The following is a 12,999-nucleotide window of genomic DNA, read 5'->3' as shown; positions in this document are numbered from 1 at the left end:
ACACACACACACACACACACACACACACACACACACACACACACACACACACACACACACACACACACACACACACACATCATATAGTTATTTAAACATGGCACATACTGCACTGTATGAGTAAGTTTAGGTTTGAGAGATAGGAGGTTTTTCTAAATGTTTTAGAGGGTATTCTGATACTTGAAAAAAGTAAACATTTTATTAAACCTAAAGGCATTCACACTATATACATTTTGCCACATTGCACTGTATCTCTGAAAAAGTGCTTGCTGAAATGACAAGCCTTGTTGTTTACCTGAAGCGAAAAATATGACTCCATGACTTCAGAGGCTCAGTGGTTAAGGCTCTGGGTTACTGATTGAAAGGTCAGGCATTCAAGCCCTAGAATCGCCAAACTGTGATTTTGGGCCCTTTAGCAAGGCCCTTAACCCTCTGTGCTCTAGGGATGCTGTATCATGGCTGGCCCCATACTCTGACCCCAGCTTCTTAATATTGCTAGGATATGAGAAGAAAGAATTTCACTTTGTTGCAATGTACTTGTAGTACAAAAAGAAAAACATCACACCATGGCTCCAGCAGTACGTTTTTTGTCTTTTTTTATTTTATTTTGACAACCAATTCGACTCTCTACCTTCTATACTCTAAACAACTTAAGATGGGCTGATATAAGATATTTGTTATATTTTTCAAGGCTGAGATAAAGTGTAGATCTTGAAGTGCCATTAGGCTCGGAAATGAATGCCATGCCACATTGCAACACAGGCTAAATCTGTCATATTGAAAGAACTAGCCTATTTATTTACACCTAATGCTTATTTTCTGGCAGATAATGTTCATTCATCCATCTTCCATCTAACTGCTTTATTTTTAGCATGGGTCACAGTGGATTCAGAGCCTGTATGTGCAAGCCAGGCGAATTTACCTGGGGTGGAACACCATTGCAGGGCACAATGCACACACACACACACACACACACACACACACACACACACACACACACACACACACACTGCTTTCCCTATTTTGCTTCTTACAAAAAAGAAAACGATTCAATTACTTTACACTTTGCATCCTTTTAATACAGTTGAGTGTGAGTTTCATGACAAAATTTTCCTTAATCCATCATAACTTCATATTTAAAAGAACTGCATCATTCTTCCTAGTAGCAAGTAACCAGGTAGGTTAAATGTGTAAAATATAACATTCCAAGACATTTTGTTGCATTTCACCAGGGCTTCACCAAGTGCTGCAGCATGTCAATTATGTGTTATAATTGCCACAATTTTTTATTTATTTGACTTTAATGATTCATAACCATTTATATCTAGCCCTGTTGGTCAACTTTAAACCGTGAACCATTGCCCAGATTTTTTTGGCAGCAGATGCCACTCTACTAAAATTATAATTAGTAGCATTGTGTAATCAGTATGAAAAATAGGGACTATAATTGGTTTAATTTTTATTTTGCTTTGCTTGTACAATCATTCTTAAATAGTGTTGTTACAGGTGTATTTGCCTTGTCCAGCAGGGCAGCAGTTAATATGTTACATTTTATTTTACTTCTACCTTTCTATTTATACATATCAATGTAAATTGCAAGATTGCGTGTGGTAGCTATTATAATTATGCCATGTTGCTAATTATCAATTGTTGTCTAGCATTCCTTTCCTCTGAAGGCTATTAGCTAGCATGTTTTTGTATGAGCTGTTGATGTTTTTTTTCCGAACCCTTTTGTCTTTGTATTTTACTGAGGTGAAGGTGATCTAGTAGGGCTCCAGGCCAACCCTGAGGCCCTGCTTGAGCAGCCAGAGCATTAAAGGTAATCTTATTGACTGATTTCATGGCTGAACATTAGTGTCTGTGTTAAACGGAAAGAGATGAAACCCAATCCTCTGGCTTTGTCTGCTAAGAAGTGTTGAAAATAACATATACAATGCCCAGGCATGTGCTCTAGACAGCTGGCTTCTCCTGCACACAGAAATACACAAACACATACACATTAAACACGCATGCATGCCCCAACACACACACACACACACACACTCCTACACAAATATAAAGGCATCTAGAATGTGTTTACACAAATTATATATTAAATCATTTTAAAATGATTCAGGTTTTTTCTTTATTATTATTACGAAGTTTATTTACAGAGCTCTAACACACACAGACACACACACAAAAATAACACAGTCATTCAGTCATGCCCAAACAAAGCCTTACGTTTGTTTATAATGCAGATTGACAGATATTTCTGGTAAAGCTAATAGAAAATATGTGTAACAATTCTTTGTGTGTCTGTGTGTGTGTGTGTGTGTGTGTGTGTGTGTGTGCGTGTGTGTGTATGTGTGTGTAATGTTAATGCCTTGCATTCCACTTTAGATTAAGAACAAAACAACAATTCTTTTCACCTGCAAAATCTTATGCTTCTGCACTCAAAAGTCTTGATGTAAAGTTCAAATTCTCCACTGTCATTGCACTTATTGTCATGTATATGAAGATGTAAAAAAGTAACTGTGGCATCAAGTTAACAGCCATGTTTCTTTCCAGTTCTGTCTCTTGCAAATTTCTGTCATTGTTCATTTACTATCAAGATCAGTAGATATGGTTGAGGATTAACAGCCCTGTGTTGCCAGTGCTTTAAAGAAGATAGCAAAATATATCCCACACTGTTGGCAGGTTTTAATTGTCAGCTCCCCACTTAGCCTGTTTCTTCTGGAACTGTCAAATAATCATATATTAACAGTAGTCCATGATTAACCCAGCCATTATGGATGCACAAGCCAGTGCACTCTTAGTGCCGGTTCCAAGCCCGGGTAAATGGGGAGGGTTGCGTTAGGAAGGGCATCCAGCGTAAAACATGTGCCAAATCAAATATGCGGATCACAAATGAGAATTTCATACCGGATCGGTCGAGGCCCGGGTTAACAAAGACCGCCACAGGTATCGTTAGCCGACAGGTTACCGGTGGAAATTGGGCTACTGTTGGCCGAAGGAGGAGAAGGAGAGGAGGAAGACGTCTACAAATACGGCAAGGAAAGGAGCAGTGTAGGAGAGTGGAGGTTCGGGTTGGTACTTTAAATGTTGGTACTATGACGGGTAAAGGGAGAGAGGTAGCTGATATGATGGAGAGGAGAAATGTGGATTTGTTGTGTGTTCAGGAGACCAAGTGGAAAGGGAGTAAGGCCAGGAACATTGGAGGTGGATTTAAATTGTTTTATAATGGTGTGGATGGAAAGAGAAATGATGTAGGGGTGATTCTGAAGGAAGAGTACAGTAAGAGTGTAGTGGAGGTGAAGAGAGTTTCTGATAGGGTGATGATCGTAAAGGTGGAAGTTGAAGGGATGATGATAAATGTCATCAGTGCCTATGCTCCACAAGTTGGCTGTGAGATGGAGGAGAAGGAAAGATTCTGGAGTGAATTAGATGAAGTGGTAGATGGTGTACCTAGGAAAGAACGATTGGTGATTGGGGCAGACTTTAATGGGCATGTAGGTGAAGGGAACAGAGGTGATGAGGAGGTGATGGGTAGGTATGGTTTTAAGGAGAGGAATGTGGAAGGGCAGATGGTGGTGGATTTTGCTAAAAGGATGGAAATGGCAGTGGTGAACACTTATTTTAAGAAGAAGGAGGATCATAGGGTGACGTATAAGAGTGGAGGAAGGTGCACACAGGTGGACTATGTGCTATGCAGGAGATGCAACCTAAAGGAGATTGAAGACTGTAAGGTGTTGGCAGGGGACAGTGTAGCTAGACAGCATCGGATGGTGGTCTGTAGGATGGTTTTGGAGGCGAAGAAAAAGAGGAGAAGAGTGAGGACTGAAAGAAGAATAAGATGGTGGAAACTGAAGGAGGAAGAGTGTAGTGTGAGGTTCAGGGAAGAGGTCAGACAGAGGCTCGGTGGTGTTGAAGAGGTGTTGGATGATTGGGCAACTACTGCAGGAGTGATGAGGGAGGCAGCTAGAAAAGTACTTGGTGTAACATCTGGAAATAGAAAGCAAGACAAGGAGACGTGGTGGTGGAATGAGGAAGTGCAGGAGAGCATAAGGAGAAAGAGGTTGGCAAAACAGAAGTGGGATCGACAGAGTGATGAGAAAAGTAGGCAGGAGTACAAGGAGATGCGGCAGCAGGTTAAGAGGGATGTGGCGAAAGCCAAGGAAAAGGCATATGAGAAGCTGTTTGAGAGGTTGGACACTAAGGAAGGAGAAAAGGATTTGTACCGATTGGCCAGGCAGAGGGACCGAGCTGAGAAGGATGTACTGCAAGTTACAGCAGTAAAGGATGGAGAGGGAAATGTGTTGACTAGTGAGGAGAGTGTGTTGAGAAGGTGGAGGGAGTATTTTGAGCAGCTGATGATTGAGGAAAATCAGAGCGAGAGAAGGTTGGATGATGTGAAGTTGGTGAAGCAGGAAGTGAATAGGATTAGTAAGGAGGAAGTGAGAGCAGCGATTAAGAGGATGAAGAGTGGAAAGTCGGTTGGACCAGATGACATACCGGTAGAAGCGTGGAGAAGTTTAGGAGAGATGGCAGTGGAGTTTTTGACCAGATTGTTTAACAGGATTTTGGAAGGTGAGAAGATGCCTGAGGAATGGAGAAGAAGTGTGCTGGTACCGATCTTTAAGCATAAGGGAGATGTGCAGACCTGCAGTAACTACAGGGGAATTAAGTTGATCAGTCACACCATGAAGTTATGGGAAAGAGTAGTGGAAGCCAGGCTGAGAGAAGAGGTGACCATCTGTGAGCAACAGTATGGTTTCATGCCGAGGAAGAGCACCACAAATGCCTTATTTGCTTTAAGAATGTTGATGGAGAAATATAAAGAAGGACAGAAGGAATTGCATTGTGTATTTGTGGATTTAGAGAAGGCGTACGACAGGGTGCCAAGAGAGGAGTTGTGGTATTGTATGAGGAAGTCAGGTGTGTCAGAGAAGTATGTGAGGGTGGTGCAGGACATGTATGAGGACAGTTAGACGCCAGTGAAGTGTGCAGTAGGAACGACAGACTGGTTCAGGGTGAAGGTTGGACTGCATCAAGGATCGGCCCTGAGCCCTTTCCTGTTTGCAGTGGTGATGGACAGGTTGACGGACGAGGTTAGACAAGAGTCTCCCTGGACTATGATGTTTGCGGATGATATTGTGATTTGTTGTGAGAGTAGGGAGCAGGTTGAGAAGAGCCTGGAGAGGTGGAGATATGCGCTGGAGAGAAGGGGAATGAAACTCAGTAGGAGTAAGACAGAATACATGTGTGTGAATGAGAGGGAGGGCAGTGGAGTGATGCGGTTGCAGGGAGAAGAGCTGGAGAAGGTGGAGGAGTTCAGGTCCCTGGGGTCAACAGTGCAAAGTAATGGTGAGTGTGTTAGAGAAGTGAAGAAAAGAGTGCAGGCAGGGTGGAGTGGGTGGAGAAGAGTGACAGGAGTGATTTGTGATAGTAGGGTATCTGCAAAAATGAAAGGGAAAGTTTATAGGTCTGTGGTGAGACCTGCGATGTTGTATGGATTAGAGACAGTGGCATTAAGTAAAAGACAGGAGGTGGAGCTGGAGGTAGCAGAGCTGAAGATGTTGAGGTTTTCGTTGGGAGTGACGAGGATGGATAAGATTAGAAATGAGTTTATTAGAGGGACAGCGCATGTAGGATGTTTTGGTGACAAGGTGAGGGAGGCGAGATTGAGATGGTTTGGACATGTGCAGAGGAGGGACATGAATTATATTGGTAGAAGAATGCTGAGGATGGAGCCACCAGGTAGGAGGAAAATAGGAAGGCCAAGGAGGAGGTTTATGGATGTGGTAAGGGAAGACATGCAGGTAGTCGGTGTAAAAGAGGCAGATGTAGAGGACAGGGTGGTATGGAGACAGATGATCCGCTGTGGCGACCCCTAATGGGAGCAGCCGAAAGAAGAAGAAGAAGAAGAACAGTAGTCCATGATTATTTCAATGCTTTTTCTACATTGCTGGCTGCTTCCCTCACTGCCCTCGGTTAGATGCATTGGACATATGGGGCATCTGTAAAATGGATCACAGTTTAATGACATTATTTATTTTTTCTGCAGGAATAGACCATTTCTGCCAACAGTGGGAATCTCACAGAACTTCAACTGTGTGACAGCAGGCAATATTTTTTTGTTTGGACTATGTATGTCTAATGCCCAAATGTTTTTCTATGAAGGGCCAAAAATCCTCCTTGATTAAGGAGCCATGGGCCAAAATGAAATGTTGCATTATACATGTATTACATAAAAATTTATGTTGTCATGGATCTATCTATCTATCTATCTATCTATCTATCTATCTATCTATCTATCTATCTATCTATCTATCTATCTATCTATCTATCTATCTATCTATCTATCTATCTATCTATCTATCTATCTATCTATCTATCTATCTATCTATCTATCTATCTATCTATCTATCTATCTGCAGTGGTGGACAGTAAGGAAGCACATGCAATTTGTTAAAATATTTAAGTAGCTTTTTTGCGTATTTGTTCTCTACTGAAGTGTTTCCATTTGGGGAGACTTTTACATTAGCTTCACTACATTTCAAAGTTTATATACTTTACTTTTTACTCTACTACATCTAGTGAAATCAGTCATTCCTTTTTATTTATGAGTGCATAAAACTTGTTAAACACGCAGCAAGCCACCAATCAGGGTAGAGTGTGTGCTCTGTTTTGAACTTATTTTAATTGGCGCTTGGTGGTATCTACTTAACACCAACATACAGTTGAGCATCAGTTCAACAGCATTTGTATTCAACAATTTGGGAGTAATAAATGATGGAAGAAACTCCTGACTCGAACTTGCTAAATGTGGCCTTATTTGCACAATTTTTTTTAAGTAGTTAAAAAGAAGGTTTTGGGCTTATAATAATTTTACTAGATATCAATGCGTTTAACTTATTAATATCATTCTATTAATAGACTGGTGTGCTAAAAAGTACCAATAGGTAGAATTGTTTCTACTAAACCTTCTCAATTCTACTTCATTCACCCTGTGTCTTATGCCAGATTGTCCTCTTGTGTGGCTGCTGAATTAATTAAAATCATTTTGAAAAGCTTGTATATTGTATCGTATTGAGCGACTAAGAAGAGAAGGGGTAATCACAATAAGAAAAGATAAATGCAGTAAATCATGTTGGTAAGTGTGACTTGGGTGCAGGATTCATTAATTCAGAGTCTGTTTTCTGATAAAGCAGAGTAGATAGCAGTTTGTTTTTATGGAATGATATCATATCTGGCACCGCTTTTTAGACACAGTGCTCTGTCAGCTGTAGCCTGGTGTCAGAATTTGTTTTATATTGATGGGTAAAAAACACTTCTCAGGGGTTTTTTTTACACAGAAAAGCACTTTTCAGACAGGGAGTTTGAGGAAATGCGTGGACATCGCCTGCAGAGTGGGGTTTTCACATATACTGATAGCTTGTCTGCTCCCTCTAGCATTGTATACACGTGTATGAGCATATGTGTGTTTGTGTGTATACATGTGTTCAAATGATGTCCTGTGCGTGCATTTATGTATATCCATGAAAGGTACTATTATAAAGGTGTCACTCATGTAACGGCCTGCTATTGTGTGTCGTTTTGTGCCAATGATAACCTTGATACAATCTAAAAATGACCTTTGCTGTTTTAACCTCTCACTTTTTTCTTCTTTTTGTCTCTCAGTGATTTACTCTGGCTCTCTGAAGGCAAAGATAAACGAAACTGATTTTAAGCAGATAGGAAGGACAGTTTGATGTATTTAAGAAGGTTTTTATTCACCTCCTTGTGTGATAAAATTTGCTCAAATGACAGAAAGCTGTACAGATGTATTTGTACAGTTCAGGCTCTGTGCTAAAGCTACATAAAAGAATGTGGATCATGCAGGTCCACCATATTTACTTTGTATATACTCTTTTAGTGCATCAACCAGCTATTAATATGAGACTATGGTCTATGTTACTTTTATTTGGCATGACTTCATTATACATATACATTAAAACATATCACTTTGCAAGCCAGTGGAAGATGACGCTGAGGGAAGCTACTGGTTTTCATAATTATGGCAAGGTGAAACAAGCTTTCAAGCAGCACCATTAACATGCACCTACAGCTGTTACCTACAACTAATATACTTCCACACTCCTCCTCTAGGTATTGAACCTCTTGCTTGTTTGTTTCACTGTTATTGCCAGTGCGCCCTGCACTCCTCAGTTTCACTCCAGATCCTCTTTGCTGTTTTCATCTGATTGCTTTCAGCTTTCCAGTGTAAAGCCACTAAGGTGTATTTTATTATAGTCTACACTCAGAGGGCAGTAAAAGACAAAGAGGTTAGAAATTCATACAGATTTAGACTTGGACACAAGCTTCTGAGTGGAGCTTAAAAGTACGCCAAAGCAACGGCTTTATTTCTTGTACATGCAGGTATGAGAGAGCTGCCCAGGCAGTCTGGTACAGGAGCTTTTATTCCTTAATTAAATAATATGCCATACAGTTAGTGCTGGTGTAGAGACAATTAAATGCATTACATTTTTATGTTTGTTGGACTACATGGCTTTTGACTCATCTCAAGGTTTCTCCCTTATACCATCTTAGAGATTTGTTTCAGTGACACCTTTGCCACTGGCTTGCTCATTAGGTATAAACTTGTATGGACAAACTTATGATGCTAAAATGTATATTTGTAATGTATTTATTCACCTTTGCTTTGGCGCAAAGTGTATTATTTAAAGTGCTATACAAATTAAGTTGAATTGAATTGACGGTGCTCCTTAGTATTAAACAGGATCCTTTGGTTCATGGTCAGTGAAAAACTTGAAAAGATTTAGGATAAAATCTCACTGTACAAACTGTACTTTCTCTTAATCTTTTTGAGGCTGATCAGTGGTTTATAGTGAATGTTCAGATAATACAGTTGTGCTCTTTTTTATAGGAATCTATTGTGATAAGTATTTTTAATGTTAATTACATGTTTGCTTTCTCTTTTTGATTGCTATAGCTGTGTTCACCCGTTCAATCTTTCAACAATGAACTGCTCTAAACATAATGATATAATTAATCATATTTTTTTATACCATTATTTTTCATCACATCATAAATCATGTTTACTAAGGTGAATGGTACCTTAGTAAAATAACAAAAATAAATAAATAAATAAAACTTCCTACCAGCACCAATGTTAAGACATGCGCTTTTTGAAATAAGAACTTCCATATTAGACAGCCTTGGCTGCACTCTTGTACCTGTGTGTACAGTAAATAGAGTTGTTTCTTTGAATCCTTTTGACATAAGAGGACTCCATTTAGAAGTCTCTGCATCTGAATCCATATCTCAATGAATTCCTGACCTGCTTGTCTTTTGTTGCCCTTAATTTTGGTCCCCGATTCTGCACTGAGTGTACACACTTACAACACACCCCAGTGGCTTTGTGCAGCAGCCCTGGAAGCAATCAGACAGAAATGGCAAACAGGACTCGGCATGAGATTGCAGAGTGCAGGACAGACTGGCATTAAACAGTGGAAACTGGAAGGATGAGGTACAATGCACAGAGGAGGAGTGAGGAAGCATGTCAAGGACAGGTTACAGTATAGATTAGAGGCGCTGCTTAAAAGATTGGCTTACCTTGCCATTTGCGACTTGGTGGCTTGCCTCTATATTAGCTTTTTCTGAATGATTAGGTGTTATAATATAATGGATTATATTTGGAACAATCTCTTTCTCTCTCTCTCTCTCTCTCTCTCTCTCTCTCTCTCTCTCTCTCTCTCTCTCTCTCTCTCTCTCTCTCTCGTACATACAAAAAGCAAGCTTGCCCATTTCTCATACAAATTTTATTTTTCGCACATAAAATAAAATCTTTAACATATCTAAACATATTCTGAAATCTGAACGTGTTTTCAAAATAAATTCCTAAATGATAATTAATTAAACCATTTAGTCACATTAGATCAATTAAGGATTCTGAATTTCCATACCAGCCTATTATTAACTTATTCACTTATTAGTAATTAATGCTGATTAAAAGAGTAGATAGAAAGACCATCTCCAGTCACCACTTCCATCATTTTGAACTGTGGCTGTATAGTCCCTTCCCTGACCAGGCTATTTTCCTGAACAGAGTGCTCTAAGGAACTGCTGCTCTTCCTGCATTTACATTGTAATGAGCACCACTGCAGCTATGCTAATTGCAAGTTAGTGATAAGCTGAAACACCAGTGCGGATTCCAAAAACAGCAAATCGTTTGCAGACACAAAAATCAGGTTAAAAACGTTACCCTAAAACAAGCAATAGTTTTTTTTGTATTATGACAAACACATGAAATAAAAAAATTATAAAAATCTATTAAAGATGCCATTTTGTAAATAAACAAACAAACCTTTTTTCGGAAGCAGTGGCAAAATAATAATAATTTCTTTTTGAAATTAAAAGATTATTAAATTTCAAGTTGTGCTACTCCACCTGTGTCAGCCTGCTAAGGACATCATAACCAAGCAGAAGCAGATCCCTGCTCCAATATCTTGTCTTTTAAAAGCAGTCTACCTGTTTCACGGTCCTGGGTTTCCGATTAGAATAATGTGTAATTAGTGGTGGTCTGTGGCCCGGGGAGCTCGGCAATGTGGGAAAAGGGGAAAAGAGTCAGAGAGATTTCTGATTACCTGACAAGTTAGGGCCAGAAAGGCTACACTTAGCCCATTAAAGATTTTCCAGTGTGACATTTGAGAGCAGCTTCCACGTCGTCCGCTACCTTACCATTTCTCTGTTCACTGGGCATCAATTTAGAGAGAGAGAGAGAGAGAGAGAGAGAGAGAGAGAGAGAGAAAGTAGGGTGGAGAGGGAGAGGCCACCAGACAGACACACTGGCACAAATGGATTTCATTCATTGAGGTGAACTGTACTTGGCTGATAAATACACTTCCTTGAATGTCAGCAAATGTCACTTTTGAAGACATTTACTGTTGCTTTAATAGCTTCCCCAAACTTACAAAGAATGAAGAAATGAAAATAGAAAAAACAAGAATAAAAAAAAAAGATAGAGAAAGAGAGACAGGGTGTGTGTGTGTGTGTGTGTGTGTGTGTGTGTGTGTGTGTGTGTGTGTGTGTGTGTGTGTGTGAGAGAGAGAGAGAGAGAGAGAGAGAGAGAGAGAGAGAGAGAGAGAGAGAGAGAGAGAGAGAGAGAGAAAGAGAAAGAAAGAAAAGGCTGAAAAGAGAGAAAGAGAGAAATGGGTTGGGACATTGTCCCTTCCACATGATTAAGCAATAAGACATATGAGAAGTCTCACACCAGAAAGCAGTTAAACTAGCTGGATGGTGCTGGCTACACTGTAAAAAAAAATCAATTGGGACAGTGTAGAGTAGAAAAATATTTATTTTATTAACTAATACATAACAAATACATATTACAACCCTTTAAAATCAGTTACAAATGCAAAACTATAGAATGATTTTTGGAATAAATGTGTGTTTTGGTGCTCAATTTAAATGTCTACATTTCTATAACTCCTTTTAACAATAGTCATTTGTCACAGAGCAGCTTTAAAGTAATAAAAAAGATTATGAATATAAATGTATCCATGTATTCCTAATAAGCAAACCAAAGGTAACAATGGCAGGGAAAAACTCTATGAGATGAGCTAAAAGGAACCAAATTCATAAGTGAAGCCATCCTCATCTACACGACACACTGGATATTCAGTCATTATCACTTCATTGTGTTCCGCTGTTCGAGTCCAGAATTAAATGTGTGAAAGCAGTCTTAAGATTCGGATATTTAAAACAGTGTAGGTGTGTAGATTTTAGAGTCTATTGAAGTCCTCCATTTAGTTTGTGGTGCACTTCACAACATGACTAGCTCAGCATTTTTGTTTTGTTTTGTTTTGTGTTTACTCTACGAAACAATTTTTGTGCTTTACGTTAACCAGTGTAGCAGTGTTTTGGTTTTGTCTTAGTCTTGCCCATTATAGCCATGCTACCTAAATGCTACCTAATCTGTTCTGAGTTTAACCCCAGATCAGTTTTTCTTGTTGGAAAGCCTTATTCATTTCACTCTGCGTTTTTTAAACTTTCACTACCCACATTCCAATGTTAGTTGTTTCCAGTTTAACTTGCATGGTTAGACCTGGGCATGTGTAAAAAAAAAAAGAATTGTGTTCAAGAACAAAAAAATTATATTTTATAAATAAACCTCTTGAAAAAATGAATTCACTGTTAATGTATGCAGTTGAAATAACTTAAGAACTAAGTGTACTTTGAGCACTTTAATAACTTGAGTACTTTGTCATTATAAATAAAAATAACAACAAAAAATCATTTCTTCATTTAATCCAAGAAAATTACATTATTTATTTTGTAGCAACCTCAATATATTAAGCTGAATTAACCATTAAGCCCTATTTAGACAATTGGATATATATTTAATTGTGCTTAATTTTCTTAAGTAGATATTAATAGAAAAGACAAGTCTTTAAATGTACTTACAATCTTTAAGCAGATGACACACATTTCTTTTTACTTTACAACGTGTTTTATTTGAACCAAAGCAAGACATACCCTTGCTTAACATGATGCCTATGCATAACATCACTGTTTTTGTATTAACCAATAAATAAAGGATCTTGGTGTTGTTATGTTTGTCGTTGAAACTATTGCATCATGCAGCATAAAGCGTATACCAGTGCTTAAGAATCGCTTCATAGATTAGGTCCGTAAAAAAAACACAATAACACAAAACTGCTTTTCCTCAGACCAGAGTGAACATAAATTCTTCAGAGACATACACACAGATAAGCTGGAGTACTGGCATTTAAAAGATTATGCCACTAAATGCAAACTAATTTTAATTTTGTAGATGTTATTTACATTAACAATCTATTTAAAAGGGTGGCACTGTGGTGGAGGGTGGATGGTTGATGCTTCCCAGGTCTTCAGATTGACCCTGAGCTTGGGTTATTGTTTGTGTGGAGAACATAATTTCTTTACATCTGTGTGGGTTTCCTCTGCGTTCTCCAGTTCCCTCGCATATTTAAAAAA

The 12,999-nt window shown here is 38.8% G+C and overlaps 1 protein-coding gene across 1 annotated transcript in view; it reads left to right on the top strand.

The window, feature by feature from the left end:
• The window catches only part of LOC310725217 (uncharacterized protein), a 222,464-nt gene extending 216,561 nt beyond the window's left edge, over positions 1 to 5,903 (top strand). Inside the window, exon 2 of the mRNA XM_083540004.1 lies at positions 3,240 to 5,903. Coding sequence (XP_083396130.1) covers positions 3,318 to 4,970 — 1,653 coding nt within the window. The 5' untranslated portion in view covers positions 3,240 to 3,317 and the 3' untranslated portion in view covers positions 4,971 to 5,903. The remainder of the gene's footprint in view (positions 1 to 3,239) is intronic.
• The last annotated feature ends 7,096 nt before the right edge of the window (positions 5,904 to 12,999 follow it).

The sequence above is a fragment of the Silurus aristotelis genome, assembly GCF_946808225.1.
Source record: "Silurus aristotelis genome assembly, chromosome: 4".
Lineage (NCBI taxonomy): Eukaryota > Metazoa > Chordata > Actinopteri > Siluriformes > Siluridae > Silurus > Silurus aristotelis.
The sequence above is the reverse complement of the archived record's forward strand: the minus strand, read 5'-3'. Positions and strand labels throughout refer to the sequence as shown.